The 25,366-nt window shown below is 38.4% G+C and overlaps 2 protein-coding genes across 3 annotated transcripts; both read right to left on the minus strand.

Moving 5' to 3' along the window:
* Positions 1 to 25,366, minus strand: LOC115731583 (probable LRR receptor-like serine/threonine-protein kinase At1g53430). Its single transcript, XM_048275417.1, has 27 exons — positions 25,266 to 25,366; positions 18,497 to 18,501; positions 8,068 to 8,184; positions 7,865 to 8,029; positions 6,423 to 6,594; positions 6,260 to 6,331; positions 5,882 to 5,950; positions 5,721 to 5,789; positions 5,570 to 5,641; positions 5,273 to 5,344; positions 5,121 to 5,192; positions 4,950 to 5,021; positions 4,757 to 4,828; positions 4,598 to 4,669; positions 4,283 to 4,348; positions 4,068 to 4,133; positions 3,829 to 3,888; positions 3,689 to 3,727; positions 3,551 to 3,597; positions 3,081 to 3,451; positions 2,707 to 2,905; positions 2,473 to 2,610; positions 2,062 to 2,180; positions 1,669 to 1,879; positions 1,345 to 1,582; positions 1,053 to 1,203; positions 1 to 612 (listed from the first exon to the last, which is right to left on the minus strand). Exons 4-27 carry the CDS (start codon positions 7,971 to 7,973, stop codon positions 199 to 201), a joined length of 3,042 nt encoding a protein of 1,013 aa, XP_048131374.1. The 5' UTR covers positions 7,974 to 8,029; positions 8,068 to 8,184; positions 18,497 to 18,501; positions 25,266 to 25,366; the 3' UTR covers positions 1 to 198.
* On the minus strand, positions 16,958 to 25,335 carry LOC115731884 (probable LRR receptor-like serine/threonine-protein kinase At1g53440). Of its 2 annotated transcripts, none has more exons than XM_030662562.2 (24): positions 24,910 to 25,335; positions 23,297 to 23,468; positions 23,130 to 23,201; positions 22,722 to 22,790; positions 22,559 to 22,627; positions 22,402 to 22,473; positions 22,065 to 22,136; positions 21,913 to 21,984; positions 21,740 to 21,811; positions 21,549 to 21,617; positions 21,385 to 21,456; positions 21,111 to 21,176; positions 20,897 to 20,962; positions 20,659 to 20,718; positions 20,520 to 20,558; positions 20,384 to 20,430; positions 19,913 to 20,280; positions 19,528 to 19,726; positions 19,293 to 19,430; positions 18,562 to 18,665; positions 18,167 to 18,377; positions 17,832 to 18,069; positions 17,578 to 17,728; positions 16,958 to 17,418 (listed from the first exon to the last, which is right to left on the minus strand). In XM_030662562.2, exons 1-24 carry the CDS (start codon positions 25,019 to 25,021, stop codon positions 17,005 to 17,007), a joined length of 3,024 nt encoding a protein of 1,007 aa, XP_030518422.2. In that variant the 5' UTR covers positions 25,022 to 25,335; the 3' UTR covers positions 16,958 to 17,004. The 2 variants fall into 2 exon arrangements, with proteins under 2 accessions (XP_030518422.2, XP_048131375.1); XM_048275418.1 differs by having other exon boundaries at positions 18,562 to 18,680.

The raw sequence follows: 25,366 nt of genomic DNA on the forward strand, positions 1-25,366 counted from the left end.
TACCGTTCCGAAAAATCCAAAAGTACGAAAAATTTTCAATCCAGAGTCACCCAGATGAAGCCAGACCTTGTGCCTAAAGGCCAGAACGTGCTCAATTCTCAGCGGAATCCTTATTCCGTATATTTCCACCATCTAACTCCTTTACACTTGCATAGAAAAAATGATGAACCCATAATAGTTACTGAACGAATCTGAGTCCTAAAAATCTGGGAGAAGCTTGCTCTCTGCAGAATAGCCGCGGGTCTCATCCTTACTCGTGAAAGAAGCTGAAGAATCGATCCATGGACCTTCTATGGACATGCTTCCCGACACCTGGGGAGTGTCCTGAGAGAATGTCGAGAAATTTGTTTGGCTATCATTAGCTAGCCCCTCGAAGGCTCTGAACCTTGGATCTGGATTTGTTGCGGTGCGCTTGATTATCGGTGCTTGAATTGGGCTTTTTCCATCAAGCATGCTCACCACAGACGACATTGGTGGCCTGAGAGTTGGTGAAGGATTGGTGCATAGTAGAGCCAGGTTTAGTATTCTCATAGCCTCTTCCTCGGAGTAATCTGAGCCGAGACGTGGATCCACGAGTTCAAGAACGTTCCCTTGCTCTTGTAACACATAGGCCTTTCATCATGTACAAACAGAAATAGAAGATTAGTCGGTTATCTTTCTTTTAGAAACAGAAACGGTGTTAGGAACAATTAAGGGGAATAGGTTACTGATAGATGGAATCTCATCATGTTCATGCATTCCTATTCTCCACCGCTGAGCATGCTCATGCATACATACCAGTATGACAATATTATAAGCTTCTAACTCATCTTTTCTTTTTCTTTTCTTTTTAGGGAGGAGTCCTTCAAAGAAATTATTCCTTCATATATTTGTCTACTATGATCAAATTTGTCCCAAATAGCTTGTTCCATCATTAATACTGAAGTCACATGCCATCATTCTACTTGCAAGTCTTCAAAGCAAACACACAGAAAGTAGAGAAAGAGAGCTTCAAGTCCAATAAAAGCTTGGCTGCATAATTTCTATAAACCTTAAAAGTTGCTGTATGTTACCCAGTCAAGGAGATAAACAAATTCTTCCTTTGGCCTGTAATTTGTGTTGCTCTTCCCGCTGACAATTTCCAAAGCGACGACTCCAAAGCTGTAGACATCGGCTTTGTCTGTCAAGTAGCCTCTCATGGCATATTCAGGAGCCATGTAACCTCTGAGGCAAGGCAAAATAGCAATGGTGAATATGGCCATAGGAGGACATTCAAGGAAAACATTACAGATATGTAGCAATCAAAAGTTCATTAAATAAAGCTAATTAAAAGAAGAGAATTAACCAGAATAACAGAAGACTTACATTGTTCCAGCTATCCTTGTGCTGATATGCGTATTCTCCTCTTCATCGAGTTTGGCCAAACCAAAATCTGAGATCTTGGCATTTAGTTCCTTATCAAGCAGCACATTTGTCGCTTTTATGTCCCTATGAACAATTTTCAATCTAGATTCCTCGTGAAGGTAAGCCAATCCCCTTGCTATTCCCAAACATATTTTCTTTCTCGTGGTCCAGTCCAACTCAATCTGCTGCTCATCTCGTCCTGAAGAGAGAGAGAGAGAGAGAGAGAGAGTTCAGTTGAATGCACATCAATAGCATATTAGCCAGCTTAGGGAAAGCGTGTTTTACCAAAAAGTGCGCGGGCAAGACTATTGTTCTCCAGATACTCGTAAATTAGCAACAACTGATTTCCCTCAATGCAGCAGCCGTAAAGCTTTACGAGATTTGGGTGCTGGAGAGCAGATATCATGCCTATCTCGTTTAGAAATTCACGATTGCCTTGCTTCGATTTAGAAGAAAGCTGCTTCACAGCAATTATAGTTCCATCCGAAAGTGTTCCCTGCGATTATTCATATGAATTTAAGCCTCATAACTGATCAGATGTTATTTCATAAAATAAAAAAAATGGTTAGCTTGACAAGATCCAGGTTGGCAAGTCTAAAACAGACACATAATGAATTTATCAGACACTTCCTTCACATTGAATGGAAAATCAGAGTTATGAAAAATATTGTGAATTACCTTGTAAACTGGCCCAAACCCTCCTTCACCAATCTTATTCACAGAGTCGAAGTTGCCCGTAGCAGCTTTGATTTGCCTTAAAGTGAAATGGCCAGTTTGGAGATCTAGCCGACGTAATTCTGAAAAAAACAAATAAACAAGGTGCATATCAGGAGTTCGATAATAATACTTCTACAACAAACTCTCAATCTGAGGAGTGATTCACCTATATGGTCATGCCTCATAGACATGCAATCCTAGTTACAAGGAAAAAGGCCAACTTTTGCAGTGTCACAGTTTACTCTTTAGAGTTCCAAAAAAAGTACAAAGAAAGCAGATATATACAGCCTTGAATTAAGTATCATACTTGTGCGATGAATCAAAGAGTGACAGATTCCTGCGTGAGTAGACATGTCAGTATGATAATCTCACCTGGATCTTCAACTTCTCTGCCGCCTAAGAATCCCGTTAGCCAAAGGACTAGTAATATCACTACAAGGATAACCACTGAAGCTACCGCAATTCCAGTGATTGCTCCAGCTGATAGTCCAGCGCTTCCAACAGGGAAGTCTACAAGCAGGAAAAAAATGATATATTTATACGTGAATGCTTCAATGACCACATGAGGAAAGAGTATTAGAGATCTGTACATCAGCGTTGACTTACTTGGCGTCACTGCAATAGCGGAAATAAGTGGTCCATAGGTACCTCTACCAGGAATGGCTGTGGTTCCCTTCCCTGACCAATATAAATGAATCTCCAAAGTACTTCCATCCACAGTAATATTGTCGAAGTCCCTGTGTATGCCCTTCCCAACACCTCCCGCTTGCTTTGCAATATTAAAATCCTTCAACACCTGATTGCCCTGCAGAATTACCAAGAATTTCGGTAAGAAAAGATCGTGCTCTTGTCGGATTGCAGTGGGCAGCCGTGTCACACAAGTCATTATAACAAGTGAAATTCCTCAACAAAAGACGATAACTCAGCAAAAATAGATGAAATTAAAACAATAATCAGGTGCCAAATTTCATTTCACTTACTTGTATTGATACATCGAATATACGTCTGCCGAGGCTGCTATATGTTTCATTGTCAGAATATTGAATTTCAGCAAAATGGAGCCGCACTTTGTAAGGTCCTTTCATCATGCAAAGGCCATAGTATCTGATTGACCAAGGGGAAACGCGAGCCGTTCGGTACAATTCTGCGCTGTCCTCATTCATGGATAATGGGTTATCCGCTATGTAACCAGCATCATCATTTCCCATATAAAGTCCGGTGCTGCTGTAAGCCCAATTTTCTGAAGAAGAAGAAGAGAAAATCGATTTCCCATTCGGACTGGTGTCCTCTTCATATTGATCCCCGTCAAAAGTCGTTTTGGTTCCTCCACAATTGATAAACAAGGAGTGATCTGCATGTGTCGTTGGATGATATTGCATGAGCCATGACAGGGGACAAAAGTAGCTCAACAGTTGATGCTCTACAACAATTCAAACATAGTAAAACTCACATTGTGCTTTCCTGCTGCAGGGTAGACCCTTCTTCAAGCACCAGAGCCTAATGGGATAAGCCAGAAAGACTGTTGGTCATATAATTTTCACCTGTGATCATCTACAATTTGGTATAGCTCTTAGCCAAAGAGACTTACGAGTTGTTTCCGTTAGATGAATAGCTGGAAACCAAGTTCCTGGAAAGTGACCCGTTATGTTAGATAATAACTCCAGAAACATGGGGATGAGAAAAAAAACTATAAAATTTCTGCCTTAAGAGAGAATGGCATTGGCTCACACTTGTGATTGCTGACAACTGGTTGAAGAAGAGCCGGTGAAATTGTTGTAAGACAAGTCGCTGCGGGATACCTTGACCTAGTTAGTGGCATATTCACCCCCTTAAATAATAACAGTACAACATTGAAAAGTGATATATCATATGTGAACCCATGAGTCTCATAGAGTCAAATCCTGCAATCTTTGACAGTCTACGGAAAAACCAAGAACAAAAACTGGATATTTTCATAGGAGACTAACAGATAATCATTGCTGCTCTTTACCCAACCAGGTACTTCTCCAGTAAGGGAGTTGTTTGTCAGGAACCTACATTCACAAATAAAAGTTATGTAACACTTGTCCAAAAAAATTGTTCAGAATCCAACTATATGAGGTGTATAAGGCGCTAATGAGGAAGGAAAGTCAACTACATATTTGCTGAGACATTAGGAGTAGTCAAGAAAATTCATAATTACATGTACTGCAGATTATCTCCCATTGTATCAGGAACTTGACCGGTCAATCTGTTGACGCTCAGGTCTCTACCCAAATAAGAAAAAGAGGAGACAAATCAGATAGTTTTCTCAAGAAAACTTGCAGAAATCATGCAATTTGATCTTCAGTTTGGGGCATTTCCCATTCATGAAACAAATCACTTCTGATAAAAATGCAATAATCTGCGGGGACAAGTCCAAAAATCTGTCAGTGCTTAATAACCACCTGGACTTTGCAAAGAAAAGAGGATATGTCTTATGATCAAACAAAATATCCACGTCATTTTAGCAACTTACAATGTCTTCAAACTTGTCCATCCCCGAATGTAATCTGGAATTGAGCCATTAAGCAAGCAATTCCTCAGAATCCTGAGACATGAATAATAGTTAATGGTAATCAGCTATAATAAATAGAGAGAAAAGAAACAAATCAAACATCCAGTCTATTGAGCTCACAAAGTCGCCATCATGTTCATGCCCTTCAAATCAGGAAAATTCGAGCTTGGACCTTTCAAATCAGATATTCTCCTGGACGCATGTAAAACCACTCCATCATGCAACCTTAACATCCATTCTACCTTTCGTGGCAAAACACAAGCTTACAAGATTATAAAAGACAGAGAACAATTGCACAAGATCGAATGCTCACAACTCCACCAAGTTTGTCAACAAAGATATGTTAGAAGGAATAGGTCCCTCCATAGATGTGCCTTGCATGTCCCTGTAAACTTAATGCCGTCATATAATAACAACTTTCAATACACCATAATCATATAAATAAGTCTTTTTGGCCCTAATTGAGAAGGATCGGGATACGCACAATCTTGTAATATTGGTCCAATTTCCGATAAAATCGGGTATCTTTCCTGATAATGTGCTTCCATCTATACGACTGCAAGTGGTCTAAAAATCAAAATCCCTCAAAGGAAATTCAGTATGTTGAGAAATAATAAGTATTATGAAGCCACTTACAAAGTTTGTAAGTTTTTCAGATTGCCAAAGGATTCGGGAATTGTTCCCGTGAAATTATTTGCAGACAGCTGGCTGCACAAAAGAAAAAGATCTATGAATTAGGAACTCTGAAGGATCAATAATCGATGTATAAATGTACATAACATGGAATAAAGTGTATCTTCATCTCCCCAAACAAAGAGGAACTAAATTCCAGTTTAAGCAGAAAGACTAGAGTGAGATTGTTCATTTTATGATCTCGCGATCAAGAGAGCTCACAAACAAGAAGACGGGACTTAATGTACTCAATTTACTTACAGTTTCCTTAAGCGGCTCAAGTTTCCAATGTTAGGCTCAAGAGCGCCCTCAAGCAGATTGTCCTCTAGTACACTAGCATAGGCATAAAATTTTCACCATCAGGTCTAACAAATACCCAATACAAAGGTATATGATTTATAGCAAGTCTTACAGCTCCTCCAGCGTGCTAATGTCTCCAATTTCCTTGGGAATACCACTTAAGCGATTCCCAAGTGCAGAACTGAAAATCAAAAGCAAAATTATGCTTCCTTTTTAAAGAACTCCTAAGTAAGTTGTGATAATGATATCTGATGTTTGATAGGATTAACTTACAGAATGGTAAGTGGTATCTGAGCAAGAGTTGTGGGAAGCGTTCCGCTGATGTAGTTAAGAGTGAGGTCTCTGCTTGCAAAGAATGATGACTTTAGAACTTTTACAATTATAGTTTGCTAAACTTCCAACAAATTGGTTGATTTGAATTCCACGTGCTACATTTCTCAGACAGATACATGCTCGAGAAAATTGATCAACAGGTGTTTAAAATCATAATAAGATTAAGGTGGAACCAGAATAGTCTTCACCCAAATCATAGCAAGCTTCTCTGTGATTTCCTCATGAAAATAATGAAACAATGGCCCATCAGACCCATACAAGTTCTTTGGCCTAATTACCTTCCAGATGGGAAGATATCATGAGTCAAGTCTTTCTTACATTTCTGTTAGATAAGAGAGGTTGCCAAATTCATCAGGAAAAGTCCCTTTCAAATTAAGTCCCTTCAGCTGGCTGCAAAACGAAGAAGAATAGGTAAAATGCAATTGGTGCACGTGAAAGAAGGATACCGAGAGAAACACAAAAAACTGTCAGGTCATCTTACATGTTCGTGACATGGCAAACTGTGCCATTACTGAAGGAACAGTTGCAAGTCACGTTGCTTATCACTCCTGAAGTGAAGGTCACGTTTAGACCTACACCCTCATTGCATGACGTTTCGCTTACATTCCAGTGTTTGTTTTGCATTTTCGTGGCGATTGTGTTTAGTGTATCAACTGCAAACACAAACCAGAATGATTTGGAGCCACGGAAGGTAGCGCCCCTCGGTTAAAATGACTAAATTTGGCTCCACCCCAAGTAAAGAAAGGCTTATTCAATCTCGGGACTGTAGAGCAATGAGTAAACTTCAAACAATGCTTCATATTTACTCGATTCGATCAAAACTGGGTGCTTATACAAGCTGCATGTATAGGAAGATGAGCTTGCAAGATTAGATATAGTTACAAGCGATCATGATGGACTCATTCCATTGTCATGCAAATACAATGTCCATGCCACCTTCCGTATTAGAACAGCAGAAGAAAGGACAAACAGAGGGTTGACCAGCAGGACATTTAATCTACACTTCATTCTTATTTCTGGTGGTTATTCGCTGGCTGATAACAGAGAGAGACTTTATTTCGGGATGTCCCTTTTGAAAAGAGCAGGAATTTTTCTATACAGATCAAAATCAGTGCAACCAAATTGCTGGAAGCGGCGTATCATGTGAGTTGGTGGCCATTTATCAGGAAAGGCCCATCAATCACAATTGTTGCTACCCGACACAAGACCACTAGTCTGACAGCATCAATTCAATGTAGAAAAATATCTGAAATACTGTGTGATATCAACAACCCGGAATTTTCAATTGGACAAGTGTTAAGATCATGTGGAGTCCGCTGATTTTTTCCTTAGAGTCCTAAATTTCATACCCTAACAAGGTTAGGATTGAAAAGGAGGTCGGGAAAAAGAGATTGCCCTCGCCAACAACCAATAATTTGCCGGTTCGATCGGTTAAAGGAAGAGTATCGGTGAAAAAAGTGAGCAAAGACGAAAGTACTTGGAAAAGATTTGATAATCTAATTATCAACGTAGGATTTTTCGGTTGAGAGAAGGGAGATGAAAATGATGCTTAAATTTCTCATAATAATAAAACTTTTAAAGCGGCCGGGGGTGGTGGCCGTCGGCGTCGTCGGCCGCCTCGTTCCCTGCTCTGTCAGCTAGGCAGAGTTCTCCTGAAAGGAAATGAGAGAACAGAAAAATGCATCTCCCCTCACCCCCAATACTTTCTCTAAAATTTCTTGGACAAGAAACAAATTACAAGAAGGAAGGGGCTGAAAAATTTGATGGAAGTTCCCAACTTTACAGTTCATTTTGCAGACCTCAACAGAGAAGAGCCTGAGAGAGATTCAGGATATTCGCAAAGCAACTATCCCCAAAAACAGAGGGTCAAAAAGCAGAACCAAACAACCATTAAAGGAAAGGTTTTTAGTCGTTCTCGCGTACCTTCATCCTGTGGCAAAAGTTTAGCATCACAATCGAAGACCGCAAAGCAAACCACGACAAGAACAACGCAGACAACCACTCTGGAAACCGAACACAGGAGCACCACCATCGCTAACTTCTGTCACTTTCCCCGCGCGCGCTCGACGCCGACCCAACTCCGGCCCTCGACCCACCTTGCGAAAACCGTTTGCGAGTGCAAAAACGACGAGGAAATGCTGCCTCGAACCCGACCAAGACAGCGCAAAGAGACGAGGAAAGGAGGGATTCTTGGAGAGCGTTGCCGTTGGAGGGAAAGACTGAAGTAAAAGATTTTAAGGACTCTCCTCGTTATCATTCTCGGTGGGGTGGTTCTTTGGTCATGTCATATAACGACATCTGCAGTATTTTACTTTAGGCTAAATATCACTAAAAATCCCAAAATAATATATCTATAACAAATTTACCTCAATTTTTTTCACCACAAAAAATTCATAACAAATTTATCTGAAATTATTTTTTTAACCATTAAAATCCCCAAACTGGCATACCCACGATAATTTTAACCCATATCAGTACACCTGTTAGAAATTTATCATTCGTTAATTGTCCGTTTAATATTACCATAGAATTGTTGAGTTGGATGATACGTGACGGTTGATGGCTATACTAGTTTGAGATTTTTATTCTTGTTTGTCACAAATGTACTAGTATGAAATTTTTCATGGTATTAATCCGATTTAACAAAAATTAACGAAGGGTAAGTTTGTCACATATATATCAGTTTGAGATTTTTAGCTTGCCAAAAAAGTTTGAGGTAAAATTATCAAATTTATGCCAGTTTAGGATTCATTATGATAAAAAAATAATTTTGGGTAAATTTATCGTAGGTGTATTAATTTGAGATTTTTTGTGATCAAAAAATAATTTATGATATATTTGGCATGTGTACTAATTTAGAGTTTTTTTAATGATATTAACCCTTTATTTTATAATTTATAAATCTCGGGAATATAATATTCCGTAAATATCTCTCGCTCTTTGGAAGTGTTCAAAATGCTTATGTCCATTTGATATTTTATTGTAAATAAAAAATGACTAGAAAAAGAAAACTTATAATTTTCAAGATACAAATCTTTTTCTGCATTTTGTATCATCGACTGCAAAATGTTTTCCATTAAACATACAAAGAGTACTTGAAATATCCGTAAACAAGGTGTGATTCAATATTTTGATTTTGGTTCCAGGTCTTTATTGCAAGCATCTACTTTTTTTTTTGGTCGAAATAAGCATCTACTTTAAAAATCAACAAATTGGAAAAAAAAAATCAACTCTCTATGAAGCTTCATTTATTTCCCGAAAAATGAATAATTTAAAAAATATTTTATTGAAAACTATCAATTATATCGATTGAAATAATTAGACAATGAAACATATTTTCATTATTGACAATAATATCTATTTAAATTTATTTTAATGATAAAATATTTTCTTGTTCATTCATTTCTTTAGCGGTACAAGCAATTACTTTTTGAAAAATATTTTCCTAATCATTAAAATTTTGCGAAACAAATAGGATCCTAAGTGTGATTTGAATTATTTTACTTTAAAGGGTGAATTAATTAATAGAATCCGACGATTTAATAGGAAATCTTGGGTTATGGATCGAATTAAACAATTATTTACTTATTTATTTGTTAACTTTGTATTAGAAATTTAGTAAAATTTAGTTCTTTTCCATGCAAAATATTTTCCCAAGCATTAAGTTGTGGTGGCTAGTGAAGTCGATACCATCGTGAATTTAGGTTTACAACAAAACAATAATAGGTGAAATGACTTATTTTTTCCATCTATCTATATTTCTAAAATAACTTAGGTTTATTTTTACTCCAAAGTTAGATTATTTGACTATAAATGCAATCTTTAGTGAAGTTTTATCTAAATAGTGATATTCGGGTTGCTTGTTAAGCATTTAAGTTCAAGAGTTAATATCACAGAAAATCCCAAACTAACACACATGTGACAAATTTATCCCAAACTATTTTTTTAACCACAAAAATCCCAAACTGGTAAACTTATGACAATTTTACCCCAAATTGATACATCTGTGACAAATTTACCCTTCATTAATTTTAGTTAAATCCAACCATCAAATTGCTAAGTTATATGACACATGACAATTGATGGGTGTACCATCTTGGGATTTTTACTCTCTCTTTATAACATGTGTATTGATTTGAAATGTTTCGTGGTATTAACCCAATTTAACGGACGGTAAATTTGTTACTAGTATACTAGCTTAGGGTTTTTTGTGGTAAAAAAAATTATTTGAGGGTAAATCTGTCACATTTGTACAAGTTTAGGATTTTTGGTATTCAAAAAAATAGTTTTATGTATATTCGTCACAACCGTACAGGTTTGAAGTTTTTCGTGATAAAAAAAATAGTTTGAGATAAATTTATCATAGATATAGCAGTTTGGGATTTTTCATGATGTTAATACTAAATTTAATATTTTCATATCGCTGTGAAAGAAAAATGAGCTCAAATTTTAGTTTAAGATGAAATTGGTGGGAGTGCTATATACATTCGACAAATGAGATGTTTCCTCCACGGCTCACGAAAGGCGCGGGCTGTTAGGTGAACACCAACGACCACTATTGGCAATGAAAAAAGCATTGCAAGACTTTTATTTAAAGGACGTAGGAAGATCTAGACCTGATTTACGGGGAAAGGAGATCGTTTATTCACATTGCCTTTCACTTTATGGTCCTCCCGTTGGACGATAACACGTGCTATCAAAATGAAAGATAGAATTTAGGGATAAGCACATTATGAGTGTCATAATTTGTGTACGGCATTCACTTGAGTATCATAACTTTCAAAATGTTCACTTAAGTGTTATAACTTTCAAAAATCGTTCACTTGAGTGCCACGTCAGAGCAAAATCGTTCAATTGAATGCTAAAGTAACTTTTCCTCGCGTGACACGTTAGCTTTCTGATGAGCCACATCGCCTTTCCGACGAGCCACGTCAGATTTTCCTACGTGTCCAAGTCACATCAAATGAACGACTTTTGAAAGTGAACGATTTTTGAAAATTATGGCATTCAAGTGAACGCCGTACAAAAGTTATAGCACTTTTAATGTACTTTTCCTAGAATTTAGGACACATCGAGATCAGATACATATAAATCGAATCGGGAACTAATGAAGGCCTAGAGGGACTTTAGGTACAAGTGGGGTCATGGGTTTCTTATGGTTAGATCGAAAAATTGAATTGTGTGGGTCATTAGCCTCTTCGCTTCGTATCGATATGACGAAGCTTGTATCTCACCTCCTTAATACGATAATTTCCCCAAGTTGGAAGCACTCGGTAGTTGGATGAAGATCATCCACCCAGTCCACGCGCATTCTTGCCGGTGTTAGAGTCAAACTCTCAACCGCGTTAACGCACGTAGTGTAGTAATATATTCACGGTTGGAATGTGCAAAGGCCATTGACCATTGAAGCAAAGCACCGGGCGGGCACGAAAGAGTGACATCCTTTTGGGGAATGTACCAAAAAAGTTCAAAACCCATTGCATTGACATCAATTCAGTTTTAAATCTATCAATTAGATCAATTTAGTCCTAAATCTTTTCATATTTGTACCAATTCAATCCATCTAGTCAATTTTGAACAGAAAATCGATGATGTGGATGCCGACGATGCCATGTAAGACGGTTAGAGCCGACGTGGACTTTTTCTTATTAATTTTTTTTTAAAAAAATGAATTATAAATTCTTTTTTCTCTTTTTTTTTTTCTTTTTTTTGAACTTTGGCTTGGCCGGCAAGGTCATGGCCCCGAGCTAGGGTAGCGGCCCTCGCCGGCCACGTGCGCAAGCCGTCGTTTGGGGTCGGCGACCCTCGTCGGCCAAGCCAAACTATTCAGACAAACAAAAAAAATTATTTAAAAATGTCAACATCAACGTTAGCTGTCTTACGTGGTATCGTTAGCGTCCACATCAACGATTTCAAGGTAAAATTGATCGGATAGATTGAATTGATACCTATGCAAAAAGGTTTAGGACTAAATTAATCTAATTAAAAGGTTTAAGACCGAATTAGTACAAACACAATAGATTTAGGACTTTTTTTGGTGCTTTTTTCTTGTCCTTTTTTGAACACGAAGGACTAGTCCATCCACTCGGAATTTTCGAATCACCGGAAGGAAAAAGGTTAGATATGAGCAAGTCCTTAAACTACTTTTTCTGAGCTCCGGGACGTCAAAAAAATTTGAGGTATTCCCTAGGATGAAGAGTAGAAAAGTATTTTTTTCTCAGTTTAAGGGGATGGTGTTGGGAAAGTAGACTCCACTTTAACTTTGGTTGACTATCATTAGGTAGGCAGGTATAGTAGTTTCCCGCGCTTAGTGAGTCGTCGGAGTTTCGGCTCTTGCATCAACGGGCTGTGCTTTGCACAGTATCTTATAACCAACTTGTCGGCGACATATCTCTTATTATAAGACACTGTACGAAGAAGGAAAAAGGTAACACGGAAAGTTCAAAACAAAAAAGAATCTAACGAGCATAAATTTCTCGTCCTAAAGGGTGGAAGCAAATTGCAAATTGCCAAATCATGGAGCTGAGGTTCCATCGACTTTTTAAACGAGATGTCGTCAAAGCATGCATGCATGTTTCCTCGAATCAGTCAAATACCGTCCACTCGTTGCATGGTTGACTGGGCAGTCCTTCCTTGTCGAGCTTAAAAATCATAGTGCCAACAGTAATTAAAAAGGAGAAACATCGCGTCATCTTCACAAAAAGCGACGTCGTAGGCTCGTCGCTAATTAGCCCTTTTCTTGTCGGGGCGGCTAGACAAGTAAAGAAATGATCGAGGGTCCTACTTCTCTGTTCCTTTTTTTGTTTTTTTTTGGTCAAAAGGGTCCTACTCCTAACGAGTTGATTTTTCTTCACTTTAGCGAGTTGGCGACGAAGGGTCCCTACGAGTTTTTCCACACAAGTCACCGCTGCCTGGACGCCATTGGTCGGACGGTGCGCAAGTTTTCTGTCCAAAAGGACACGATCTCAATCGAGATAGGGAAGTGGCGCATGCTTAGAATCCACTACTGAAGTTAATCACGGGACTTTCAAAGCTCGCCTAAATTTGCATATCGAATTCAATTGCATTTTGATGACAAGTCTTATTTATGCATGACGTTATGCGGAAACAGAGGTAAAAGAGGTCATGTGACTCCAAGCCAAAGAAATGTATCTGCCGTCGAGTATTAAACCCCCTCACTCGGTCGGAGTGATTTTTACTAGGTCTGCTTGGAGTGACTTTTATTTTAGTGGTTTTTTTTTTCTTAAACTCCTTGCCACGTTCACGATTTGACTTCTTGTTTCTAATTTAAATACTTCGAAATTTCGCAATATAAAAATGATTTGAAACATAAGTTAACATATAATCTAAGGTTAATACAACGAAAAACCACAAATTGGTATATCTATGATAAATTTACCCAAAATTATTTTTTTATCACAAAAATACAAACGATACATTTGTGACAAATTTAATCCAAATTGTTGTACATGTAACAAATTTACTCCAAACTATTTTTTTTACCTTAAAAAATTTTTAATTGGCACGCTCGTGATAAATTTATCTCAAACTGAATTTTTTATTATCAAAAATCTCAAACCGATATACATGTGACAAATTTATCTTTTGTTAATTGCCGTTAAATCGGGTTAATACCAAGCAAAACCATAAACCGATATATTTGTGACAAACACAGGGTAAAAATCCCAAACTAGTACATCTATCAACCGCTTGATGTGTCATCCAACTCAACGATTTCATGGTAATTTTAACGAAAAACTAATGGTTTGGGGCAAATTTATCACAAGTGTACCAGACTTGGATTTTTTGTGATCAAAAAATTTAGTTTGGGGTGAATTTGTCACGGGTGTACCGATTTGAAATTATTTATAGTAAAAAAATAGTTTAGAATAAATTTATCACTACATATCAATTTGGAGTTTTTCGTGATATTAACCCTGTAATCTATGCATAATTAGCCTTCGAGCTCGGAGTACGAGAATTTCTCAGGCGATGCACACGAAGACAAGGGCTCGTTAGTTATGGACAGTGACCACTCCACGCATTGGCTTGACTCCTCCCCATCTTCATCCTACTTTCGCAACTTATGTCCACACACTATCTATTTGCCGACACTAAATGTGAATCCCCTATCCACAAAATCGACGGGACTATTTCTTGGTCTATTAAAATTGCTAATTAAGTATCATTTTTCTTTTTTAACCTCTCCGAAGAATAAGCGAGAGATCAAACATAAGGGGAAGGGATAATAGAATTCGATGTGCCATCACAATCTCTTTCCCATTCATTTCCTTTTGGGGCTTTTTCGTTTCGAAAAATATTAGTTTTTTTATTTTTAGTTTTACTCGTATAATAATTTTTGAGTGATCGTAAGAATAATAATATATTATGAGTCACAAACTGTTAAAAAAGTAAACCTCACGATAATTTTTAATTATTTATTTTTTTATGATTCAAAACTGATTGCTAATCTTAAAATCGACTAGGACAGTAACATAGCAGATTGCCGTGCAAATGACAGCGGTTGTTGCGAAGGGCTTGATCGTCTTCGTCTTCGTCTTCGTCTTGGGAGCAATCATTTCTCTTTGATTTTTCACCCCCTGAAATTTCCCACGTGTGTCCCCCACCGGCTTGTCCTTTTGCTACTATAATAAAAACAAAAAGAAAAAAAGAAGAAGGAAATTTCCATGTTGGATACTCCGAGATAACGTTACAGAGAGGCCATAAGATTGCCATGTGCGATGCACGACTTTGAGATGCGAACATGAACTATGCAAATGGTAATTTTGTTGAGGGGTCAAGGTTGGATCTCTAATTTTCTTATACAGGAAATGACTATATAAACTAGCTAAAATTTAAGTGTCCAGACATTTGACCAATAATCATTAACTTATCTATCATATAATATTTTACGAGCATGTGAGATTTCACTGATAATTAATGAATGGTATTTTGTTCAGGGGTCGGTTCAATCCCTAATTTTTCCTACCGTATGTGACTAAATGAACTAGCCAAAATTTGATGTCAAAACATCTGACTAATGTATTATTAGCTCATTTGTGGTCACTGTCCATAACTAACGAGCCCTTGTCTTCGTGTGCATCTCCCGAGAAATTCGTACTCCTAACGAGTTGATTTTTCTTCACTTTAGCGAGTTGGCGACGAAGGGTCCCTACGAGTTTTTCCATTCAAGTCACCGCTGCCTGGACGCCATTGATCGGACGTTGCGCTAGTTTTCTTCCAAAAGGACATAATCTCAATCGAGATAGGGAAGCGGCGCATGCTTAGAATCCACCGCTAAAGTTAATCATGGGACTTTCAAAGCTCGCCTAAATTTGCATATCGAATTCAATTGCATTTTGATGACAAGTCTTATTTATGCATGACGTTGTTCATGAATGGAACAGAGGATAAAAGAGGCCATGTGACTCCAAGCCAAAGAAATGTATCTGCCGTCGAGTACTAAACCCCCTCACTCGTTCGGAGTGATTTTTGCTAGGTGTGCTTGGAGTGACTTTTATTTTAGTGGTTTTTTTTTCTTAAATTCCTTGTCGGGCGCATGATTTGACTTCTTGTTTATAATTTAAATACTTTGTAATTTCGCAATATAAAAATGATTTGAAACATAAGTTACCATATAATCTAGGGTTAATATCACGAAAAATTCCAAACAAATACACATGTGATAAATTTACTCAAAACTATTTTTTTATCACAAAAAATACAAAATGGTATATTTGTGATAAATTTACCCCAAACTATTGTACATGTAACAAATTTACTCCAAACTATTTTTTTTACCATAAAAAATTTCAAATTGCATCGCTCGTGACAAATTTACCCAAAACTAAATTTTTTTACCATAAAAAATCTCAAACTGATATACATGTGACAACTTTACTCCTTGTTAGTTTCCGTTAAATCGGGTTAATACCAAAAAAAAACCCTAAACTGATATATTTGTGACAAGCAAATGGTAAAAATCCCAAACTAATACATCTGTCAACCGCTTGACGTGTCATCCAACTCAATAATTTGATGGTAATTTTAACGAAAAACTAATGGATGGTAAATTTATCACAAATTTACCAGTCTAGGGCAAATTTGTCATAAATGTACTAGCTTGAAATTTTTGGTGGTCAAAAAATTTAGTTTGGGATAAATTTGTCACGGGTGTATCGGTTTGAAATTATTTATGACAAAAAAATAGTTTATGATAAATTTATCACATGTATATTAGTTTGAGATTTTTCGTGATATTAACCCTGTAATCTATTCATAATTTCCGAAAAACTGAGTTTCATTTTTCATCCTTGCACGCGTCTGATCTACATATGTAGTTTTTGTGGCATTGCCTTTGAGGTCCTTATTGTTGCTGCTGTTGCTGGACTATTCAAAGAGCAGCACAAGTAAGAGCAACGTAAGTTTGACTTGGAGGGATCTATTTCGCAATTATTTCATTGCGAATGGGCGATGCTCTTGTCTAACATCGATGGGGACTTAGATATTTTAATGTACGAGCAATGGGATAGGCTATAGGGTTTGCAAAATATCCCACCGCCGTGCAGCTCTATTATTATCTGGATGAGTCTTGCGGGGCTAACGTCCACCAACAGTGAGTTTCAAATCCGAACATGTGTGAATATATTATTTTTGCAAATGATTTTGTAGAGAGTCTATTTATGGTCACAAAAAAATATATAATAATTAAGTACAAATTATTATGAAATCCACTCTTTTAAGAATTTGCGACTCACAATACAATGATATTCTCATAGTTACCTAAAGATTGTTTTGCTAGCAAAGTATTGTATTTTTTGTGTAACCACTTTGACAAGACAGCTTTTCTGAAGAATAATCATCCAAATATTCTCAAACTTATCATACAACAATCAATTCTACCTGAAAAAAAAAAAACAAATCCACCCGAATCTTTTCAATCTAATCAATTTAGTTCTAAATATTTTAACGATTTTTCAAATATAGTTCTATCGTCTAATTTTGGCCTCAAATTGCTGATGCAGTGATCCAGTCAGGTCATCATTACTGAACGAATTCAAGTCCTAAAAATCTGGGAGAAGCTTCCTCTCTGAAGAATGGTTGCGGGTCTCATCCTTGCTCGTGACAGAAGCTGAAGAATCGATCCATGGACCTTCTATGGACATGCTTCTCGGCACCTGGTGAGTGTCCCGAGAGAACGTCGAGAAATTTGTCTGGTTATCATTACCTAGCCCCTCGAAGGCTCTGAACCTAGGATCTGGATTTGTCGCGGCGCGCTTGATTATCGGTGCTTGAATCGCGCTTTTCCCTTCGAGCATGCTCACCACGGACGACATTGGTGGCCTGAGAGTCGGTGAAGGATTGGTGCATAGTAGAGCCAGGTTTAGCATTCTCGCTGCCTCTTCCTCGGAGTAATCCGAGCCGAGACGTGGATCCACGAGCTCAAGAACGTTCCCTTGCTCTTGTAGCACATAGGCCTTTCATCATGTACAAATAGAAAGAGCAGATTAGTCAGTTATCTTGCTTGTAGAGACAGAAGACAGTTTCGGGAACAATTGAGGGGAACAGGTTGCTTTTAGAAACAGAAGAGGTTGGCTGCATAATTTCTATAAAACTTAGAAGTCTCTGTATGTTACCCAGTCAAGGAGATAAACAAATTCTTCCTTCGGCCTGTAATTTGTGTTGCTCTTTCCGCTGACAATTTCCAATGCGACGACTCCAAAGCTGTAGACATCAGCTTTGTCTGTCAAGTAGCCTCTCATCGCATATTCCGGAGCCATATAACCTCTGAAGGACATTCGGGAAATCGTTACAGATATGTAGCAATCAAAAGTTCGTTAGATAAAGCTCATTAAAAGAAGAGAATTAGCCAGTATAACAGAAGACTTACATTGTTCCAGCTATCCTTGTGCTGATATGCGTATTCTCTTCCTCATCGAGTTTGGCCAAACCAAAATCTGAGATCTTGGCATTTAGTTCCTTATCAAGCAGCACATTTGTCGCTTTTATATCCCTGTGAACAATTTTCAATCTAGACTCCTCGTGAAGGTAAGCCAATCCCCTTGCTATTCCCAAACATATTTTCTTTCTCGTGGCCCAGTCCAACTCAATCTGCTGCTCAACTCGTCCTGGGAGAGAGAGAGAGAGAGAGAGAGAGAGAGAGAGAGAGTTCAGTTGAATGCACATTAGTAGCATATTAGCCAGCTTAGGGAAAGCATGTTTTACCAAAAAGTGCGCGGGCAAGACTATTGTTAGCCAGATATTCGTAAACTAGCAACAACTGATTTCCTTCAATGCAGCAACCGTAAAGCTTTACGAGATGTGGGTGCTGGAGAGCAGATATCATGCCTATCTCATTGAGAAATTCACGATTGCCTTGCTTTGATTTAGAAGAAAGCTGCTTCACAGCAATTATAGTCCCATCTGACAGTGTTCCCTGTGATTAAACATACAAATTTAGGACTCATTACTGGTCAGATGTTATCCCATAGAAAAATAAAAAAACAGTTAGCTTGACAAGATCCGGGCTGGTAAGTCTAAACCAAAGACACATACTAAATCTATCAGACACTTCCTTCACATTGAATGGAGGATGAAGTAATGAACATATTGTGAATTACCTTGTAAACTGGCCCAAACCCTCCTTCACCTATCTTATTCACAGAGTCAAAGTTGCCCGTAGCAGCTTTGATTTGCCTTAAAGTGAAATGGCCAGTTTGGAGATCTAGCCCACGTAATTCTGAAAAAAAAAAATAAACAAGGTGTATATCAGGAGCGTGATAATAATAACTGAAGGGAAAAAGCATGGTTGCACAACAAACTCTCAATCTGAAGAGTGATTCACCTATATGGTCATGCCTCATAGACAGGGAGTCCTAGTTAGAACAAAAAAGGCCAACTTTTCTGGTGTCACAGTTTACTCATAAAAATTCCATAAAAAGTACAAAGAAAGCAGATAAATACAGCCCTTTTTTTTATTTTCATCATTATACAATCTAGTTCTTTTTTCAAGTACATTTAGAGTAATGAGTCCTTTATTTAGAGTTTCCATTTCCCAATCTATTGACTGCTTGTGTCAAACAGATGAGTTGACTACGGATTGATTGCATCCTTTGTCTACGGGCTTCATACTGCTCAGGAGGGTAAGATACCAAGCATAATAACAATTTAGCGGTATCTTATGGAAGATTCCGATGATTGGCCAAGAGAATAAGTCAACTTCAAAGTGGATTTGTTGTGCGAAGATTCACCTATACTACCTCATGGTCATAAACCTGAGATCGTACTTGTGCGATGAATCAAAGAGGGACAGATTCCTGCGTGAGTAGACATGTCAGTATGATAATCTCACCTGGATCTTCAACTTCTCTGCCGCCTAAGAATCCAGTTAGCCAAAGGACTAGTAATATCAATACAAGGAGAACCACTGAAGCTACCGCAATTCCAGTGATTGCTCCAGCTGATAGTCCAGCGCTTCCAACAGGGAAGTCTACGAGCAGGAAAAAAAATAATATATTTATACGTGAATGCTTCAATGACCACATGAGGAAAGAGCATTAGAGATCTGTACATCAGCGTTGACTTACTCGGCGTCACTGCAATAGCGGAAATAAGTGGTCCATAGGTACCTCTATCAGGAATGGCTGTGGTTCCCTTCCCTGACCAATATAAATGAATCTCCAAAGTACTGCCATTCACAGTAATATTATCGAAGTCCTTGTATATGCCCTTTCCAGCACCTCCGGCTTCCTCTGCAATATTAAAATCCTTCAACACTTGATTGCCCTGCAGAATTAACAAGAATTTTGGTAAGAAAAGATCAAGCTCTTGTTGGATTGTCCTGTGCAGCCCTGTCACACACCCAGTCATAATAACAATTTCCCAAGTCAAATTCCTCAACAAAAGACGATAACTCAGCAAAAATAGATGAAATTAAAACAATAATCAGGTGCCAAATTTCACTTCACTTACTTGTATCGATACATCAAATATACGTTTCCCGAGGCTGCTAAATGTTTCATCGTTGGAATATTGAATTTCAGCAAAATGGAGCCGCACTTTGTAACTTCCTTCCCTCAAGCAAAGGCCATAGTATCTGAGCGACGAAGGGGAAAGACGAGCAGTTTGGTAAAATCCCGAGCCACTCACATTCAGAGAAAATGGGTTATTCGCGGTGTAATCACCGTAAACATTTCCCATATAAACTCCGGTGCTGCTGTAAGCCCACTTTTCTGAAAAAGCAAAGAAAAATGATGGCCCGTTCGGACTACTGTCCTCTTCATATTGATTCCCATCAACAGTCAATGAGGTTCCTCCACAATTGATAAACAAGGAATGGTCTGCATATGGCGTTGGATGATATTGCATAAGAAATAGGATAGGGGACAAAAAGTAGCTCTGATAGGTTGTGCTCAAGAACAATGCAAACATAGTGAAACTCACATTGTGCTTTCCCGCTGCATGGTAGATCCTTGTTCAAGCACCAAAGGCTAAAGGGACAGACCAGAAAGATTGTCAAGAAGATAATTTTACATGCAGTTATCAAGGAATTGTGCAGCGTTTAGTCAACGGGACTTACGAGTTGCTTCCATTAGATGAATAGCTGGAAACCAAATTGCTGGAAAGCAACAAAATGTGTAAGATAGTAACTCCAGCAATGCGGGGATGAGACAAAACTATAGAACTACTGGCTTAAGAGAGAATGTGTATTGACTCACACTTGTGATTGCTGACAACTGGAAGGAGAAGAACCGGTGAAACTGTTGTAAGATAAGTCGCTGCAGTTCATAACTTGACCCAGTTAGTGTGCATTCTCAGCCCTCGTGATAATAGTACAGTGATAGCGAACGTGAACCCATGAGTCTCATAGTAAGAATCATGAGTCAAATCCTGCAACCTGTAACAATCATATGGAAAACCAAGAGCAAAAAACTGGATTTTTATAGGAAACTTAACAGATATTGCTTGCTGCTTGTTATCCAACTGGGTACTGCTCCAGTTAGGGAGTTGTTTGTCAGGTACCTACATTCACAAATAGAAGTTTTGTAACACTTGTCCAAAGAATTATTCAAAATCCAACTATATGAGGTTAATATGATACTAAGGAGGAAGGAAAGCCAACTACATATTTGCTGAGACATCATAAGTGGTCAAGAAAATTTGTAATTACATGTAATCCAGAGAATCTCCCATCTTGTCAGGAGCATTACCGGTCAATCTGTTGAAGCTCAGGTCTCTACCCAAAGAGAAAACAAAGGAGACAAATCAGATAGTTTTCACAATAAAATGCAGAGGTTCATGTAATTTGATCTTCGGATTGAGGCATTTCTCATTCATGAAACAAGTCTCTTCTCAACATATGCAATAATCTGCTGGGACAGGTCCAAAATCTGTTGGTGCCTGATAACCTGTCCACTAAAATCCACCTCATTATAGCAACTTACAATGTTGTCAAACTTGTCCAGTCCCCAATGTAATCCGGAATTGTTCCAGTAAGCAAGCAATTTCGCAGAATCCTGAGATGTGAAATACAATAGTTAGTGGTCATTAGCTATAAAAAAGAGACAAAAGAAACAAACCAATTATTATTCACGAATATGGAGCTCACAATGTATTCATGTTCATGCCCTCCAAATTAGGAAAATTTGAGCTTGAACCTTTCAAATCTGATATTCTCCTGGAAGCACATAAAACCAGTCCATCTCATAATATTAAGATCCGTCCTACCTTCTTGTGATAAAATACAAGCTTACAAGATTATAAGAGACAAAGAGTGATTGCACAGGATCGAATGCTCACAACTCCGTTAAGTTTTTTAACAAAGATATGCTAGACGGAATAGGTCCCTCCATTGATGTGCCTTGCATGTCCCTGAAAACTTAATGCCGCAATATAAGAACAACTTTCGAGTATCTCATAAATCATATATGTAAATATTAATTTCCCTAATTGAGAAGGACTGGGATACGCACAATCTTGTAATATTGGTCCAATTGCCGATAAAATCAGGTATCTTTCCTGATAATGTGCTTCCGTCTATACGACTGCAAGTGGTCTATTAATCAGAATCCCTCAAAGGAAATTCAGTAAGTTGAGAAATAATAAGTATTATGAAGCCACTTACAAAGTCTGTAAGTTCTTCAGATGGCCAAAGGATTCGGGTATCGTTCCCGTGAAATTATTAGCAGACAGCTGGCTGCACATTAAAAGAAGAAGAAGAAGAAGAAGAAGATCTACGAATTAGGAACACTGAAGATCAAGCATCATTGTATAAATGTACATGGCACAGAATAAAGTGTATCTTCATCTCGCCAAACAAAGAGGAACTACATTCCAGTTTAAGCAGAAAGACTAGAGTGAGATCATTCATTTTATAACCTTGCAATCAAGAGAGTTCACAACAAGAAGAAAGGACTTCTGAAATGAGTTCCAAGAAAAAGCGTGCCAATTAATATACTTACAGTTTCCTTAAGCGGCTCAAGTTTCCAATGTTTGGCTCAAGAGTGCCTTCAAGAAAATTGTCCTCTAGTACACTAGCATAGGCATAGGCAAAAAATTATCACCATCAGGTCTAACAAATTCTCAATACAAAGGTATATGATTTATAGCAAGTCTTACAGCTCCTCCAGCGTGCTAATGTTGCCAATTTCCTTGGGAATACCACTTATGCGATTTCCAAGTGCCGACCTTACCAAATTGAAAACAAAATTATGCTTCTTTTTTAAAGAACTCCTAATTAAGTTGTGAAAATGATATCCGATATATCATAAGATTAACTTACAGAATGGTAAGTCGTATCTGAGTAAGAGTTGTAGGGAGCGATCCACTGATGTAGTTACGAGTGAGGTCTCTGCTTGCAAAGAATGCTCACTTTAGAACTTTTACAATTCTCAAGCAATAGTTTGCTAAACTTCCGAGAAATTACTCGATTTAGATTCCCAAGATTGCTACATTTCTCAGATAGACACATGCTTGAGAAAATTGATAACCAGGTGCTCAAGAAGAATCAATACGGAAAACATTGTCAATACTAAGATAAGGTGGAACCAGGATAGTCTTCACCCAACTCATGGCATGTTTTTATGTGATTGGCCCCACGAAAATAAAGAACCATGGCCCATCAGACACATTCAAATTTTTTGGCCTAATTATCTTCCAGATGGGAAGATCTCATGCAGTCAGGTCTTACATTTCCGTTAGGTAAGTGAGGTTGCCAAATTCATCAGGAAAACTCCCTGTCAAATTAAGTCCCTTCAGCTGGCTGCGAAACGAAGAAGAATAGGTAAATTGCAATTAATGCACATGAAAGAAGAATACCGAGAGAAAAGAAAAAAAAAATTGTCGGTTCATACATACATGTTAGTGACATGGCAAACTGTGCCACTACTGAAGGAACAGTTGCAAGTCACATTGCTTATCACTCCTGAAGTGATGGTCACGTTTAGACCTATACCCTCATTGCATGACGTTTCGCTTACATTCCAGTGTTTGTTTTGCATTTTCGTGGCGATTGTGTTTAGTGTATCAACTGCAAACACAAACCAGAAGTTGAAAATCAGTTATTAGTATCCATTCCTGGAGATATGAAAGAGACTTCAAAGGAACAAATGAACAAGTACACTAATAGGTGCTTGTGAGTCGATTTAAGATTTGAGTTGTTTGAAGTCTCAAATGCCCATGTGATTTGCATTTGACCCTGGTAATTCTAGACTCCAGGCATACAAGCTCTTGTAAGTACTTATTTTACATGGCATGTTTTGTGCATAAGCACCGAATGATTTAGAGCCAGGGAAGGTAGTGCCCCTCAGTTAAGATGATTAAAATCAGCTCGACCTCAAGTAAGATAGGCTTTATTCAGTCTCGGGAGTGTACAGCAACGAGTAGAGTCCAGACAGTGCGTCATATTTACTTGATTCAATTAAAACTAAGTGCTTGTACAAGCTGCATGTATGGGAAGATGAGCTTGCAAGATAAGATATAGTTATTGGTGATCAAGATAGACTCGTTTCCTTGTCATCCATATAAAATGTCAATGCCGCCTTGCTTATTAGTATAGCATAAGAAAAGTCACAAACAGAGGGTTGACCAGCAGGACATTTAATCTACACTTCGATGTGGGAAAAGTAAACAATGTATACATATGATAGGCGAGAGAGGACTAGTCTCCAATCTTCTCAAGTTTGACCAAATCAGGGCGGTAAAAAAAAACACCAATTGCACCTTTCACATTGCAATCCAGAGATCAGGTTCACACCCAAGAAATGAATGCCACTTATTCAACCATCTTATTGCAGGTGGGTATTGGGTGGCTGATAACAGAGAGAATCTCTATTTCGTGATGTCCCTTTTGAAAAGAGCAGGAATATTTCTATACATATCAAGATCAGTGCAGCCAAAATTGCAGGAAGCGGCCTAAGAAAAGGGTCGTGATGGCAATTTATCAGGAAGGCCCATCAGTCACAATTATTGCTACTCGACACAAGACCACTGGTCTGACAGCATGAATTCAGTATAGAAAAATGTCTAATAGACTCTGTAATATCAACGTCGCGGAATCTTTAATTGGACTAGTGATAAGATCATGTGGAGTCGCGTGAAAGTTTCAAATCTACACGAAACTCTGATATATACCAAACATCCCAGTTTCGTTTTCAAGAGAAGGTATCAACTCAAACTGGTGGACTGAAAGTACTGCAAGACATCTGTTTTTCTGAGAGTGCAGAAAAAGCGCCTCCACAACCCCCCAGTACTTTCTATAAAATCTCTTGGACAAGAACCAAATTGCGAGAAAAAGGGGCTGAGAAATGTGATGAAAGTTCCCAACTTTATCGTTCAATTTGCAGGCCTCAACAGAGGAGCGAGACAGAGATTCAAAATCAGAATTCACCGAGCAATTATCCCAAAAACAGAGGGCCAAAAGGCAAAACTCAACTGCCATCACAGGAGAGGTTCTAGTCGTCATCGCGTACCTTCATCTTGTGGCAACCGTTGAGCATCACACTCGAGGACCGCACAGCAAATCACGACAAGAAGAACAACGCAGGCAACCACTCTGGAAACTGAACCCAGAGGCACCACCATCGCTAACTTCCGTTGCTTCCCCCCCGCGCGCGCGCCCGCGGCACCGACCCCAACTCCGACCTCGACCCCCTTCAAGAAAGCCGCCTGCGAGCGACAAGCGACGCGGAGATGCCGCCTCCACCCACGACCAAAACAACGCGAAGAGACCACGGGGAAAGGAGCGATTTTTGGAGAGCCTTGTGTTTGTCCGACAGGGACTGCCGTTGGAGGGAAAGGCTAAAACTAAAAGATTTAAGGATTTAACAAGTTCCTCGTTATCGTTGTCAGTGAGAGATTTTGTCTTCGGGTGGCGGTTCTTTTGTTCTTGGCCATGTCTTATAACGACATCTGCCGCTATTTCACTTT

Source organism: Rhodamnia argentea, chromosome 2 (genome assembly GCF_020921035.1).
Source record: "Rhodamnia argentea isolate NSW1041297 chromosome 2, ASM2092103v1, whole genome shotgun sequence".
Lineage (NCBI taxonomy): Eukaryota > Viridiplantae > Streptophyta > Magnoliopsida > Myrtales > Myrtaceae > Rhodamnia > Rhodamnia argentea.